Source organism: Ursus arctos, unplaced genomic scaffold (assembly GCF_023065955.2).
Source record: "Ursus arctos isolate Adak ecotype North America unplaced genomic scaffold, UrsArc2.0 scaffold_9, whole genome shotgun sequence".
In the NCBI taxonomy this organism is placed as follows: domain Eukaryota; kingdom Metazoa; phylum Chordata; class Mammalia; order Carnivora; family Ursidae; genus Ursus; species Ursus arctos.
The window spans coordinates 13,247,664-13,262,622 of record NW_026623111.1 but is presented as its reverse complement, the minus strand read 5'-3'; the positions used below and the strand labels follow the sequence as shown (position 1 = coordinate 13,262,622).

At 36.2% G+C, this 14,959-nt stretch overlaps 2 protein-coding genes across 6 annotated transcripts in view; one reads left to right on the top strand and one right to left on the bottom strand.

The window, feature by feature from the left end:
* LCORL (ligand dependent nuclear receptor corepressor like) overlaps nucleotides 1-14,543 on the top strand; it is a 167,334-nt gene extending 152,791 nt beyond the window's left edge. For 4 of the 5 annotated variants that reach the window (XM_026514491.4, XM_048211789.2, XM_026514500.4 and 1 more), the window contains one exon: nucleotides 9,877-14,543. In XM_026514491.4, coding sequence (XP_026370276.2) covers nucleotides 9,877-9,890 — 14 coding nt within the window. In that variant the 3' untranslated portion in view covers nucleotides 9,891-14,543. The remainder of the gene's footprint in view (nucleotides 1-9,876) is intronic. The other variant, XM_026514497.4, reaches the window with a different exon arrangement.
* Nucleotides 12,365-14,959, bottom strand: part of NCAPG (non-SMC condensin I complex subunit G) — a 48,441-nt gene continuing 45,846 nt past the window's right edge. The window contains exons 20-21 of the mRNA XM_026514505.4: nucleotides 13,520-13,589; nucleotides 12,365-12,585 (exon numbers count right to left, since the gene is read on the bottom strand). Coding sequence (XP_026370290.2) covers nucleotides 12,462-12,585; nucleotides 13,520-13,589 — 194 coding nt within the window. The 3' untranslated portion in view covers nucleotides 12,365-12,461. The remainder of the gene's footprint in view (nucleotides 12,586-13,519; nucleotides 13,590-14,959) is intronic.

The following is a 14,959-nucleotide window of genomic DNA, read 5'->3' as shown; positions in this document are numbered from 1 at the left end:
AATGAAAAAACTCATTGGCATATTCTTTTTTGTTTGGACTTCATATTACCACTTTGCTAATTGACAGTGCCACAAGTGAAACTGTTAGAACTTTTGGTTATTTGAAGTATTCTAATGAAATCAGGAATTTTGAATAAAAATCTGTTCTATTTATAATTGAGTTTCTTCCCTATCAGCATATAACTTTCGCAGGAACTGAGTGAGGAGAAGAGTTTTAGGTTTTGAAGCATTTCTAACTCTTGCTCTAATGCTTTATTAAAATATAGAAGAGCTACTTTGATAATCTCCCATCCGGATGTTTTTTTCTTAGAATTTTTCTTGGATATTTTATATCCTATTTCTTTGTCAACCATTACTGAGTTTTTCACAGTACTCTACTTCACTAATTGCCCCACATCTTTCATGGAAAACCATCCAATTTATTCAGCAAATTGGATACTTTTTCTTTTGATCTACTAGGCTTTGTGTTAGACATTAGGGTCACTGAGGAACTCAGGGAACTTATTAAAAAAATGTCAAATTGTTTTTATTTCAGCAGCACAATATAATTCGAAGAAAGATAATTTGGTTGATTCTCCATACTAGTGGATATGGAGTACAGAACTGTTTTCAAACATAAAATTAACTCTCTAAATTGGGGCACCTGGCCCATGGCATGTTTGTAAGTAAAGTTTTACTGTAACACTCTACATTCATTCACTTATGTATTGGCTATTGCTGTTTGTGCCAAGGAAGCTGAATTGAGTAATTGCATAAAGCCCACAAAGCTTAAAATACTTACTACCTGGCCCTTTGTGGAAAAAAGTTTGCTGACCTGTTTATATCAGTAGAATTTTGGTATGTGGCTAGAAAGTCATAGAGGTTTTTTTTTCAATAGATTAAAGTTGTTATATCCAGTTTATTCCCAACACCCCATCCTCTCCTTCTTCCCACACAATACAATATATTTTTGACTTGTAGTTTTTTTGTCTTATCTCTATCTTTATCCAGCAGAGTGGTGCTGGGGGAGCCATGAGTGGCAGTTTTATTCTGTTTTGTAAATCTTTATTCTCTCCCCACAGCCTCCAGACCCGCTTTGTCTATCTGAGGTAAGTCCAAAGGTCACCCCCTTCTTCTCTTCCTTCACCAGTAGCTACCACCTGTTAGAAAGATTGATTTCAGCGCCTTACATCTTAAGTGCCTTCCTCAAGTGTTCTCTTTTCCCCTTTTCTTACTCTTTTGTTCTTCTCAATTTCTTCACTTAGAGATTCACAATTCTTGTTCAGCTCTCCTGGCTACCCTTCCCCTCTCCCCGCATTTTTCCTGGGCAGTAAAACAGTTTGCACTGGAGCTGAGCATTCTGTTAAGTCTATTGAATTCACCTATTGTTTAATTACCAGGGGGCAAAAAAAAGGACAGAGTAGGTGTCTGAATGACTTCATCCTGCCAGGTTTTTTCTAGGTTGTTTTTGTTTAATTTTAATAAGACCTTGGCTTGTTTTTCCTACCCCACTCCCATTCCAATTCCAGGCAACCTAGACAACTCATTTGTTTGCTACTTTGTTTCTGTACATAGAAACAGAAAGCTAGATAGACCCGCATTAATGTGTTCTTAAAAAAAAAAAAGTCTCCTATGTGCCAGGCAATATGCTAGACATACAGGATATGATGGGGGACAAAACCAGGTATTGTTCTGACCTCGTGGTTCAAGTTTATGAAGAGAGGCAGACACTGGGTAAATAATTACGCATATCTTACAAGTTCTTAATTAGTAGGTGGTATTATAAGAATTCCTTCTAGGGAGATTTTATCAAGTCGGAGAAATGGGGAAGACTTCTCTAAGGAAATGGCCATTGAACTGAGCTGTGAAGAGTAAGAATTAACTAGGCCAAGTAAAGAATTGGGAGGGGAGGACTGACCAGAAAGAAAGACTTGCATGGGGAAAACTGCAGCATGGTATTCTTTGCAGGTAAGACAATGACTACTGGTGTGTCTTGAGTCAAAAGAGAAAGGAGGAGCGTGGTATCAGGTGTGAGGATTGAGAAGTAAATGAAGGATAGACCATGTAGGTTCCCACAAGCCATGTTTATGTACTTTCAGTGGCTTCCTATTGCTCTTAGAGATTGGATGGGAAAGATATGTGACGTCATCAGATTCTCCTTCCTAAAGGATCTTTCTGACTGCCTTGTGGAAAATGAATGGTAGAGTGCAAAAGTGAAGGTGTAGACCATTATGATGGTCCAAATGAGAACCGTACTGCTTTAAAACAATGTTTTACAGAATCACCAGGAGGGCTTATTTAAAAAGAGATGGTTGGGCTCCAAGCACTTTCTGTTTCAATAGGTTATAGAGTGGGGCCTAAGTGATGCTTATGTTGCTCACCCAAGGACCACACTTTGAGAACTGTTGGTATGGAGTGTAGAGGGTTGTAGTGGAAAGAAGATTAATTCCTTACTAAAATGATCATTATGTTATAAACTTCCCTCTGAACACTACTTTAGCCACGTCCCACAAATTTTGCTCAACTGTGTTTTCATTCTCATTAAATTGGAAATATTTTCATATTTTCTTTGTGATTTCTTGTTTAACCCATGGATTACTTAGAGATATATTGGTCAGTTTCCAAATTTTGAGGATTTTCCAGATACCCGTTACTGACTTCTAATTTAATTCTGTTATGGTTATAGAATATACTTTATGTGATTTTAGTTCTTTAGAATTTATTGAGATTTTTTTTTATGGTCCAGAGTCTATCCAGATCTACTTTAATGAATGTTCTCCGTGTTCTTGAAAATAATGTGTGGTCTGCTGCTGTCGGGTGGAGTGTTGTCAGTTAAGCAAGTTGATAGATAGTGCTATTCAACTCTTTTACATCCTTCTTGAGTTTCAGTCTGCTTATTCTATTTATCCTTGAGAGAGAGGTTTTGAAATCTGCAACTTTGATTCTAGATTTTCCTATTTATCCTTTCAGTTGTATCAGGTTTTGTTTCATGTATTTTGAAGCTCTTTGATTAGGTGCATATACTTTTAGAATTTTTATGTACTTTTGATGAATCGACTCCTTTATCATATGAAATGAACCTCTTTATAAACTCTGGAAATATTCTTTGGTCTGAAATCTTTTTTTGTCTGATAGTACTGTAGTCATTCCAGCCTACTTTTCACTAGTTTTAGCATGGTATATCTTTTCCCACATTTTCATTCTTAACCTATATGTTTCTGTATTTGAAGTGAGTTTCTTTTAGGCAGCATACAGTTGAGGCTTGCTTTCTCACCCAATCTGACAGTCTCTGCCTTTTAATATAAGACCATTTTCATTTCATGTGACTTGATGTGGTTGAGTTTCAGTCAACCATCTTTGTTGGTTTTTTTTTTTTTAATTGAGGTATAATTGACATATAACATCTTAGTTTCAGATGTATGACATAATGATTTGGTGTTTGTATGTATTGTGACGTGATCACCACAGTAAGTCTAGTTAACATTTGTCACCATAGATTCTTTTTTCTTGTGTTGAAAACTTTTAATATCTATTCTTTTAGCAACCTTCAAATGTGTAATACAGTGTTACTAATTATAGTCAGCCACTGTGCTGTACATTACATTCTCATGACTTCTTTATTTTATAACTAGAAGTTTGTACCTGTTGATCCACTTCACCCATCTTGTCCCCACCTCTGCCATCCACCAATCTGCTTTCCGTATCGGTGAGCTTGGTTGGTTTTTGTTATTTTTAGATTCCACGTGTAAGTGAGATCATCTGGTATTTGTCTTTCTCTGATTTATTTCACTTAGCATAATGCCCTCAAGGTCCATTCATGTTATTGCAAATGGCAAGATTTCCTTTTTATAGCTGTGTGTGTGTGTGTGTGTGTGTGTGTGTGTGTGTGTGTGTGTGTGTGTGACAGAGAGAGAGATTCTCTTTATCCATTCATCTATTGATAGCCACTTAAGTTGCTTCCATATCTTGGTTATTGTAAGTAATGCTGCAGTGAACATGGTGGAGGGTGCATATATCTTTTCAAGTTACTGTTTTCATTTTTTGGATAAATATCCAGAAGTGGGATTGCTGGATCATATGGTAGTTCTGTTTTTAATTTTTTGAGGAACAGCCATACTATTTTCTATAGTGGGTGTGCCAATTTATATTCCAATAGTACACAAGTTTCGCCTTTTCTCCACATCTTCACCAACACTTGTTATTTCTTATCTTTTTGATAATAGCCATCCAACTTTCTATTTTCTATTTGTCCCATCTATCATTTGCATCCTTTTTTCTCTTTTCCTGCCTTTTGGATAAGCTAAGTGTATTTTATTTTTCTATTTAATCTCCTAATTGTTTTTTTAAGAAGTACTTGCTGTCAGGTTTACCCTATATATCATTAACTTACCAGAAACTACCTTCAGATAATGTTGCACCACTTCATGTATAGTCTAAGAACTTTACAGTACATTTGCATTTCCTCCCTCCAAGCCTTTGTGGTATTATTGTCATTTTGCTTCTATAAATGTTATAGAAGTTTTCTCTGTTTCATTTTGGATTATGCTATTTCTATGTTTTTAAGTTTGATAACCTTTTCTTTGGATTGTCTAATCTGCTGTTAGTAACAGCCAGGATATTTTCACTTCAGAAATTATATTTTCATCTCCACAGATTTAAATTTAGTCTTCTGAGGCGCTTGGGTGGCTCAGTCAGTTAAGCGTCTGCCTTTGGCTCAGGACATGATCCCAGGGTCCTGGGATCAAGCCCCACGTTGGTCTCCCTGCTCAGCAGGGAGTCTGCTTCTCCCTCTCCCCTCTGCTCATGCTCTCTCTCTCTCTCTCAAATAAATACATAAAACCTTTTTAAAAATAAATAAATTTTGTGTTTTTGTATCTACTATATTTCTCTTCCTCATGCTCTTCTCATGCTTTCCTCAGCTTCCTGAATGTACCTGCATTAACATCCTTGTGTGCTAATTTTACAATTTGTGTTATTTATCAGTTCCTATCGATTGATTTTTCTCCTCATTTTGGATCATATTTTCCTGTTTTTTGCATGCCTGGTAATTTTGGATTGGATGCTAGACATTGTCAATTTTACCTTGTATGCTGGGGTTTTTTTGTTTTGCTTGTTTTTGTGATGCCTTCAATGTTTTGTGGCTCTGTTCTGAGACACTATTAACGTATTAAGAAAACTTTTTATTGTTTCAAATCTTGCTTTTGGGCATTGATAGGCAGAGTTTGAACAGCCTTTAGTCTAGGACAGTGGTTCTCAATTGGGGATGTCCTGCAGAGGATATTTGATGATGTATAGAGACATTTTGGATTGTCACACTTAGTGGGTAGAGGCCAGGGATGCTGTTAAACAGTCTACGGTGCATGATAAGCTCCCCACAATAAAGAATCACTTAGCCCCAAATGTCAGTAGTGCTGAGGATGAGAAATCTTACCGTAGGGCTAATTTTACCCCACCAGTGAGGCACTACCAATAATTATTTAATGTCATATGTGTTAAAGGGTCTTTCCATTCTTGCTGGTGGGAACACAAATTATATCCAGTCCTATATGGCCTCTAGCAATTTTCTGCCTGGTCCTTTTCAGTGGTCTTTTTCACAGCCTTGGGAAACATGCATGCACTGATTAGTATTTATGTACAGATTCGAGGGAAACCAATGCAGATCTCTAGAGCTCTCTGTGTCTGTGCAGCTCTGTCTCCTGTGCCCTGCCCCAGATTCTGGTTGCTTTGGTCTCCCTCACCAACAAACTGTCCTCCTATCTCAGGAAGATTTCCAAGCTCCTTTGGGTCCCTGTCACTATACTGCACCCTGGAAACTCTTCAGCCAGTAAACCAGGGCAATTTTTATGACTTCCTTCCTTTGTTCCCTTCTTTCAGGGATCACTGTCATCCTATACTTTCTTTCATACATTGTCTTAAAAATATTTCAGGGGTGTGTGGGTGCCTCAGTCGGTTGAGGATCTGACTGTCAATTTCAGTTCAGGTCTTGATCTCAGGGTCATGAGTTCAAGCCCCACATTGGGCTCCATGCTGGATGTGGAGCCTACTATATATAGTTCATATATTTTTGTCTATTTTTTAAGTTGTTTAAAGTGAGAGGGTAAATCTGGTTCCTGTTACTTCATCATGGCCAGAAGAAGTCCTAGATTTATTCCTTTGGCAGATATTTATCCAGTTTCTATATGCAGGGTGTTGGAAATAATATGTTGAAAAGACCAATATGTTGTACTCTCTATCAAGTTTGTATTTTAATGGGAGGGAGGAAAAACATAGCAATTGTAAATTCTGTGTTAATGAAATTAGATGATCTAAAGAGTTTTTAGTGGTAGTTACTTTAGGTTGAGTACTCAGGGAAATCCTTTCTGAAGAAGTAATGTGTGAGCAGTGGGAGGATTTGAGATGTCTGAGATATCATTGATAACTGAAACAGAGTATGGATGAGAACCCCTAAAGAAAGATTATAGAAGAAGAGAAAAGGAAGCCGGACTTAGCCTTGAGAAATTCCAAGCCATCCAGGAGGAGGAGGATTTGGAGTAAAGGGAAGAGGAAGAAGAAAGCCAGTATTGTCTTTTGTCTCAAAAGCCAAAAAAAGTGAGTTTCAAGAAAGAGGTTTACTCTTCTCAGGCTGCCATCACAAAATACTGTAGACTGCATGACTTAATGACAGAGATTTGTTTTCTCACAGTTCTAGAGGCTGAAAAGTCCAAGATCAAGGGCTGGAGGGTTCAGTTTCTGGTGGGGTCTCTATTGCTGGTTTGCAAATGGCTACCTTCCCATTCTCTGGTGTCTTCTTGTCCTCTTATGAGGACAACAAGCCCATCAGATTAGGACTCCACGCTGTAACCTTATTTTACCTTAGTTACCTCCTGAAGGCCCTATATCTCTTGATATAGGGGGTTAGGGCTTCAACATATAAAACAGGAAGGTACACGGTTCAGTCTATAGCAGAGCAAATGATCAAATTAAACAATTAAATTAAACAATGACATACCATTTTTTAACCTATCATTTTTTTTCAAAGATCCATAAGTTTTATTATACAATTTTGGTAAGAAAATGAGGAAAGAAAGACATTTTCATACATTGTTGGCAAGAGCGTGAAATACTACATAGTCTACAAAGGATATTTTGGTAATATCTATCAAAGTCTTTTTTTTTTTTAAGATTTTATTTATTTATTTGACAGAGACAGCCAGCGAGAGAGGGAACACAAGCAGGGGGAGTGGGAGAGGAAGAAGCAGGCTTCCAGCGGAGGAGCCCGATGTAGGGCTCGATCCCACAACGCCGGGATCACGCCCTGAGCCGAAGGCAGACACTTAACGACTGCGCTACCCAGGCGCCCCTATCTATCAAAGTTTTAAAAGTGCTGTGTGACTCAGTTTATCCTACTCCTAGACATCAACCCTATAGATACAGTTGGATATATAGACACAAGAGTATTCAACTTTAATTTTTTAAGCATAACAAAACAAAACGTTTAAAAAGTACATCAAGAAAATGTGAGGGGGCAGCTGGCTGGCTCTGTGAGTAAAGCATGGGACTCTTCATCTTGTGATCATGAGTTCAAGCCCCAAAATGGGTGTAGAGGTTACTTTAAAAAAGAAGTTGAGGAATATTTATTAATATTTCACTTGGCACAAATGTGTATGGACTGTACCACTAATTCCTGACATTAAACCTAACTAGTCAAATTTTGAACTTCCAAATATAAAGGATTATTTGTTAAAAAAAAATTCTTCTAGATTGCAAATTCTTTGAAAGCATGCACTGTGTACACGTCTTCGTCCCTCACTGGTGCTAGAATAGTGGGGATTCAGTGTTAAATAATGTGGTACAGAAAATGGAAAAGTGCTTTGATTATTACTAGATTAATCTATTACTTAGAGATGCAGGTTCTTATATTAGTCCACGTACCTCTGGTTAGAACACTCTGAAAAAGAGTAATTTTTCTATTTTCCTATACCTTAGTTTCCCCATCTTAAAGGGTGGTTGGGTAGTGTCTAGAAAGGTCCCTTCTAGCTCTAATGCCTGTTTCTAGCACTTGAAGATAGCTGTATTCTTCTCCTCTTAGTATTCTATAGATCCGCAGGCCCACACTTTGCACACTGAGTTTTAAGTGTATATTTATGAATTAATTCAGTCTGTGTATTAGTACTAACATACAGTTCTGTTAAAACTGAAATTTTCTTCCCATGCGTGTGTATAGTTTTGTGCACTCCTGGAGTTTATGTACTCTAATTTGGAGTACACTCTCTAGACAAGTAACTTTAATGTCTTTAAAGGTCTTAAAAAGAATAAAGTATTCTTCTCTGATGAATATACCTTTGTCAATCAAACAGCAAAAATTGGGGTCTTTTAGGTTTTTTAGCAAAAATTGTTTTTATCACTATTCGTTGTTTCATGCCATCATCTTCTTTTGGCATTGACACTTGATATACTTCTCTACCAAGCCATCTTAATAAATACATTTGTGTTTTTATAGCTTGCCTTAGTTTCTCAAAGGGGTATACATACAAATAACACAAATACAAAGGCTAGCAGTCCTTGGAAGGAAAAACATTACTGCTTTATCTGAGCTTTGCTAACTTGAAAAACAAAAAATCTGGAGGCGCATGAGGCCATCAGTCTAATAGTAACCAATGAAAATGTTTTCAAAAATCAGTTAAGATTTCTGATATGAATGAGAATATTGTATTTTGGACCTCTTTGTCATTTATCAGGCCATGATTTACTTTAAGCATATTCTTATTTATTCACCTCTGTTTTTTGTCTTTTTAAATGATTTTCTAGTTTTGATGAGTAACCTTTTAAGCTACTTGTAGTTTGTCATTTTTGTTTCATATCTGTGAAGCTGAAACTATGTCATTCAATGGAACTGGGCCCATTTGCCTGGGGAGAATTCAGTGGCAACATGATAGCCATTGAAATATGCTGTAACAGGTTAAATCTCTCTGGTTTATTGAATGGAAAATGAATCCCTTTTTGAGGTTGCAAGGAAAGATCAGGAAAATGCTACTGAGGTCTGGAGGAGGCTGCCACTTGTAACAAGTCACTTAAATACTCAGCTGTTTCCTCTTCACTAATAGAAAGAATCCTAGATGTGTGGTTGGAGAAAGTTTAGGAATGATATAGTCCAACCAAACTAATCAGTTAAGCATCAAATGAGCTACTGTATAGCAAGCTATTAGTTTATAAACATAAGGATTTACATCTGAAAACATGGACTATCATGAATATTATTTAAGATTCGGGACTACATGTCCATTACATGTGGACTAGCTACCCTTTGGACTCTCGTTTCCATGTTTCTAAAGATTCTCATCAAAGAGCCAGTAGACAAGCATAAGGGAGAGAGGGAGGACCATATTCCAATTTGTTGGGTGACTGTATAACTTCAGACATATTTGTATTTGAGTCTGAGACTCACTTTTATTGTTTATCATGAGGGTAAGTATACCAGCCTTGCTTGTTATGAAATTTAAATGAGATAATACATGCGAATGTGCCTAGGACATGGTAGACTTTCAAACAAAGGTTAATTCCTTCTTGTCTCAAAGCGGCTCTGATCCTGGTAAGTTAAAGGACAAATGAGAGGGGTTGAATCCTGCCAAGTTCAGTAGGTTAAATGTCATGAGTATACAGATGGAATCCATATACATACACAGCGGTCTTGTCCAGTGCTATCTGGGTGACGTCTTAAGTACTTGGCTATATGTGATGTATTCAGGAAGGGGGCTGGGGCTAAGAAACAGAACAAAACTCGTGTACTTGCAGGGTAAGAAAATGCCCTATATACTCCGTTGAGGTCGAAACAAAAATGACTCAATTTTCTTTTACAATGTTGATAATTTCCTTGAAGTGAAAGTAAAACTAAAATGCTTTACACTTTTTTTTTTCCAGCATGCTACAAATGAAAACTGATGAGAAATTGAATTTGTCCGATGGGAATACAGCGAGTTGCCCTTTGAGCCCCATTAAGATGTGCCTTAATCGTCCCATTGAATGGAATCTGAATTTGACAGCAGCATCTCTAGCGAGCTGTACAGTTCATAACCAAAATCTCAAAAGTGAAGAGAAATAGATTGCAGTTCTTCTTGCACTATCCTTATTTTGTACATCAGTATTCTTTCTGCATTTATCAATTGATCTTGAAATATTTCTAGTCCTGTGATGTCTTTATATTAAATCATTAGCATTAATCATTTTGATTATATTCTTTGTATGTTTTTTTACGTTTTACACCGGACGGTTGTGGAATTTTGCAGTACAAATCGATTTTGATGTTTCTCTTTTTAATGGTATTTTGTGAATTTTTTATGCCCTAAGTTTAAATACGTAATTGTCCCCGGTTTTATTTCTGTGCATAAAATTTTAATATATACTGCATTATGTGATTTAGAAGGCTAGTATTGTAAAGATTTGTGATGACCTGACCCATGAACAGCTGTATAATAGGTGGATACCAACTACCTCGAAGCAAACTGGTAAAAGGCAAAGGTATCTCTTAGAAGTATATCTCTTTCAAAGTTATATATGTATAGAAAAATTGATTCATAGTTTATCACCAAGTAGCATGTTTTCATTCATAGAATTTGAGCTGATCAGTTCTTTCTCTGTACTTTTAAACCTATAAAATCTGTGGGCTCTAAGATCAATGGCACAATTGCATGTTTACTCTTCAGCAAAGCTGTGCCTCCAGCAGACAAGAATACTGTTTGGTGTAAGTTACCAGTTTTGAATGAAAAATGGTAAATGGATTTATATCTATTGATTTTATTGTATTTTAGCCATTTAAGTGTAAAATGTCTTTTAAAATCAGGATAATATTCCTTACCTTTAATAGTGCAAAAGCATAGCTTCAGCAATGGCTACGTGATTGTGTCTAAAACTTGAATAGTAAGAATACTAAAGGTTTGGTGCTTAAGTTTATTTCTCCCATGCCAGAGAAAAAAAAGCTTTGGTATGGTGGTCCATGGGAAGTACATAAGAGCACGGCTCCTTCCCTTTGGATAGCCTGGCTGTGGGGTAAATGGGATTTAGTCTATGGTGTTTCTAAACACTTTTCCTTAGAGCACATTCTGTGTACACTTTAAGTCCTATTTCTCCCTCTCCCTCACCCCAAAAAATTATTTTTAAAGTGACAGGGATTTAACAAAATAAGACTTACATAAGGAATTTGAAGCACAGGAAGACACCGAGCCAACAGAATGAAAAACAATCATCTATTTGTTATTGTTTTATACCACCACATCTGCCTTTTCCTTTGGCTTAGTAAGCATCCTTACTTTGTAACTTTCAGACTCCTTTTATATTTCTGAGTTTTATAAAGCACATATATGTATGTAATATAGCAATTTGGTTCTAAAAAGCACAATGATCTTAATTTAGCTCTATCTTAGAACATCACCTTAAATAAATGGCTTAAATAAACCTTAAAAAGCACAATTACTAAAACAGATCCAACGTTAGGACACTTCTATTCTGGATAATAAAGAGGACAGAGTTCATACTCTGTTCCACAAGTGAGCCAAGTGCCAATTTGGGAAGAAAAATGAAATCGACAGTGAAGAAACAGTGCTCATAAACTAGTATATAAAGGACTTCCTGTTACGCTTTTCCCACTAGAATTGTCTTTTATTATCCACAATACTTATTTTGTTATGCCAAAAAATGTAGGAAGCAACTCCATAATTAATATGTATAAGTGGGGGGTGCCTGGCCTGCTCAGTCAGTAGAGAGATCTTGGGGCATGAGTTCGAGCCCCATGTTGGGTGTAGAGATTACTTAAAAAAATTAAAAAATAAATATATGTATATGTGAACATCTCCTAACCCAAGAAACACCATCAGAAACATAAGCAAACTAGGCCTCTTATATGCAAATATTGTAAGAAGAGAAATGATCCATTCAGGTAGCATTACCAAAATGTTTTTAGTATAGAAATCACAAAATTATCAAAATAACTGTTCAACTTAGATGCTGGGAACTTTGGATTCATTGTAGCAGTCCTCTTCCCTGGAGGTAAGCTCCTTTCTAGCCAGTTTGTGGTACTTCATTTGCCCTGAGATGTCCCTTTTTAAATGTGTTCCAAAGTGTTTTCATCTATGTTGGATGTGCCCCATCTAAATCATAAGCTTCTCAAATGCAAGCTGTTAGTTACACTGAGAAGCTGTCCAGAATGATGTGATACTAAATGTGAAAGTTCATACGCATCACCTGAGAAGCTGATTTACGAAGCAGGTTCCTAGGCCCACCTTAGATGCTGGTTACACCCACGGGACCGCCACAGGCTTCTGTGGGGCTCACGGACAGGCGCTGTCCTAATGTCTCAGTACAGGCCAAAGTAATGTGGAGTCACACAGCACAAAATCCTACAAGACATCAGGCATTTTCTAATTTTGATACAAGGGTAACTTTATTAAAGCGGAGAACTGAACATAATTTTAAAGAACATGGTTAAAAGAACTTCACCTCCATCATCTCTTCTAACTTGTATCTTCATTGAGAAACTGTGCAAAGTCAAGTTTGCTTTTTTCTAGTGCTGCTGTTTTGGCTCGTCTTGGCAATCTCATCTTCATTTCTGATTCTGGCTCTGGAATTTCAGGATCACTAAATAGATGTTGAAAATACACCAATTTAAATACAAGCTTTAAAACAAGTTTATCAATAAAACTTTTTGTTTCTGTCATTTTATCAGTGTGTAATTGATATCCTGATTTTACTAAGTTTAAAACTAAAACCAAAAAAGCTAACTGGTTATCCTGCCAAGTAAATCATGGAAACCTAGCTAATTGCTTTTTATTTCTATATGGAACCTGGTATGATAAGGAAAAACAACAAAATTTTGTAATGAAGTGATTGAATAGGAACAATTGCCCAAAAGAATTTTGGAGGATAACACAAAGTGAAAAAACATTTTAAGTTCTCTTAATTTAAGCAATAAATTCTTAAAACACTCTGTAAACAGGAAGTTTCCCAAAAATATTTTAAATTTAGTCAAAACTTAACCTAGTTATATACTGAAAATACACACAATACAATTTTACCAATAGATGAACGCAAGGCAACTACAAACTTTCAGCTTTCAACAGTGGCTTAATTGGTAGAATCTAAAAATAAACACTATGCCACAAGTGTATACAATTTACAACGATAGGTTAATCCTCCTTATAAATGTCAAGAACCCAATTCTAAATCCTAAGAGTTTGCTAATTCAAGATTGGAGGAGTCGTACACACAATCATGTAGTTAGAAGCATACATGAAATATAAGCTGAAAGAACATATTAAAGATGACCATCCCAGGGCCGTCCCAGTAGGAAAAGCACACAAGCCATGGGAGGTCAAATGCTCTTGATAATGGAATTCTAGACTATATATATCCAAGACCTTGCCATTTACAGTTTTCACTGAGTATCTGATTACATATTGAGTTTCTCTCTTTCACAGTGGAAGCAAACTACCATTTCTTTTCTACTCCTAGACTGAAAAAAAAAAAAAAAAAAAAAAAAAAAGACATCCATTTCTAGATGTGCATGGCATACCTTTCAGAGTCAACCTCCGCAGTCTGACGTCTCCTGTTGATCCTAGCTGAAGCTGTCGCTTTTCTCTGTCCTTCAAGACGGTATATAATTCATTATCAAAATTTATTCTCAATTGCTTAGCGTTTCTATTTTCTGGGCTACCCAAATCCTTCATTTTCCCTCTGCAACACATTTCCTCCTAGTTTCCAGCCATTTATCCATTTCTTTTGTAAGCTTGGATAAAAGGCGAAGGAAAATATGGAAATCAAATTATAAGGAGGGATATTTTAGTTAAATATATTTGGGAGAAAGAATGTGAAAAACCTGCTATGCAAAGAGAAGTACTTCTATTATGGCTATAGCACATGACCTACGGAGAAACTAATGAAAATTAAGGGGAGAAAAGTGGGGTAAGCCCATCAGCAGGCCTGGGAGAGAGAGAACTTTAATCAGTAAGGTAATGGCTTCTTATAAAACATTCAAACGTATACATGGCCAATTCAAATATGTTATAAAACATTTTTCAGTATAAAAACTAGACCTTCTAACAATATGCTGAAGGTTGCAAAAATTCTACTTGTTAGAAACTTCCAAGGTTAAGAAGACAAAGTTTAGCCCGTGATGCTCCTCATTTATGATAAGAATCTGACCCAACTGGTCAGTATGAACATTTGGTTAAAACTTATATACCCTATTTTTTATTCATGTAAGACGTACTGTTTTTCTCCAAAACCTTACATATTTGCTTATAATGCAGCTAGCCCCAAGAAAACATCCAACAATATGGGACTAATTTGGAACAATACCCAACAATAAGCATGCAAATAAGTGATTGGCTACAAAAATATTATGGCCAGATTCCATTTAGAAAAAACTTAAATCTGCATAGGAAAAGGGCCTCAAAATTGTTTTTTAAGAATTAAAATAATGGTTGGCTTGTGGGTGGGATGATTAGCGTTCTTTATATTAGTTTGCTTGCATGTATTTTCTGATTCTTCTGTAATAAGCATGAACTGCTTTTGTAATAATAATAAAACATTAAAAAGATGTTGAATTTCAGATTTTTTTCCAAGTGATCCCCTAATAGTCAACATTTACTTTATTCCAACAAATCCCCTATTGTTGGATACCCCTTGGGAAATAAATGATGTTGAGAAATTATGAAATAAAATGGGAAAAAGGAAAACAGAAGCTCAGACAAGTACTACAGGGATAAAATGTTTTCAAAAGTGCTTAATCATATAAAGGACAGAATACAACCAATTGATAATATAAAATCATCATTGATCATCTGAGAAAAATCTTAATTTAACCCAAATAGTCCTTTGCAATATGATACATTGCATCATATCTCTTTTAATCAAAAGCACTTAGAGCAACACTGGTATTAGAATCTTTCAGACACAAAGCAAAGCCTAGTATCAGCTGAAAGAACTGAAAATAAAGGATACCTGAGACATT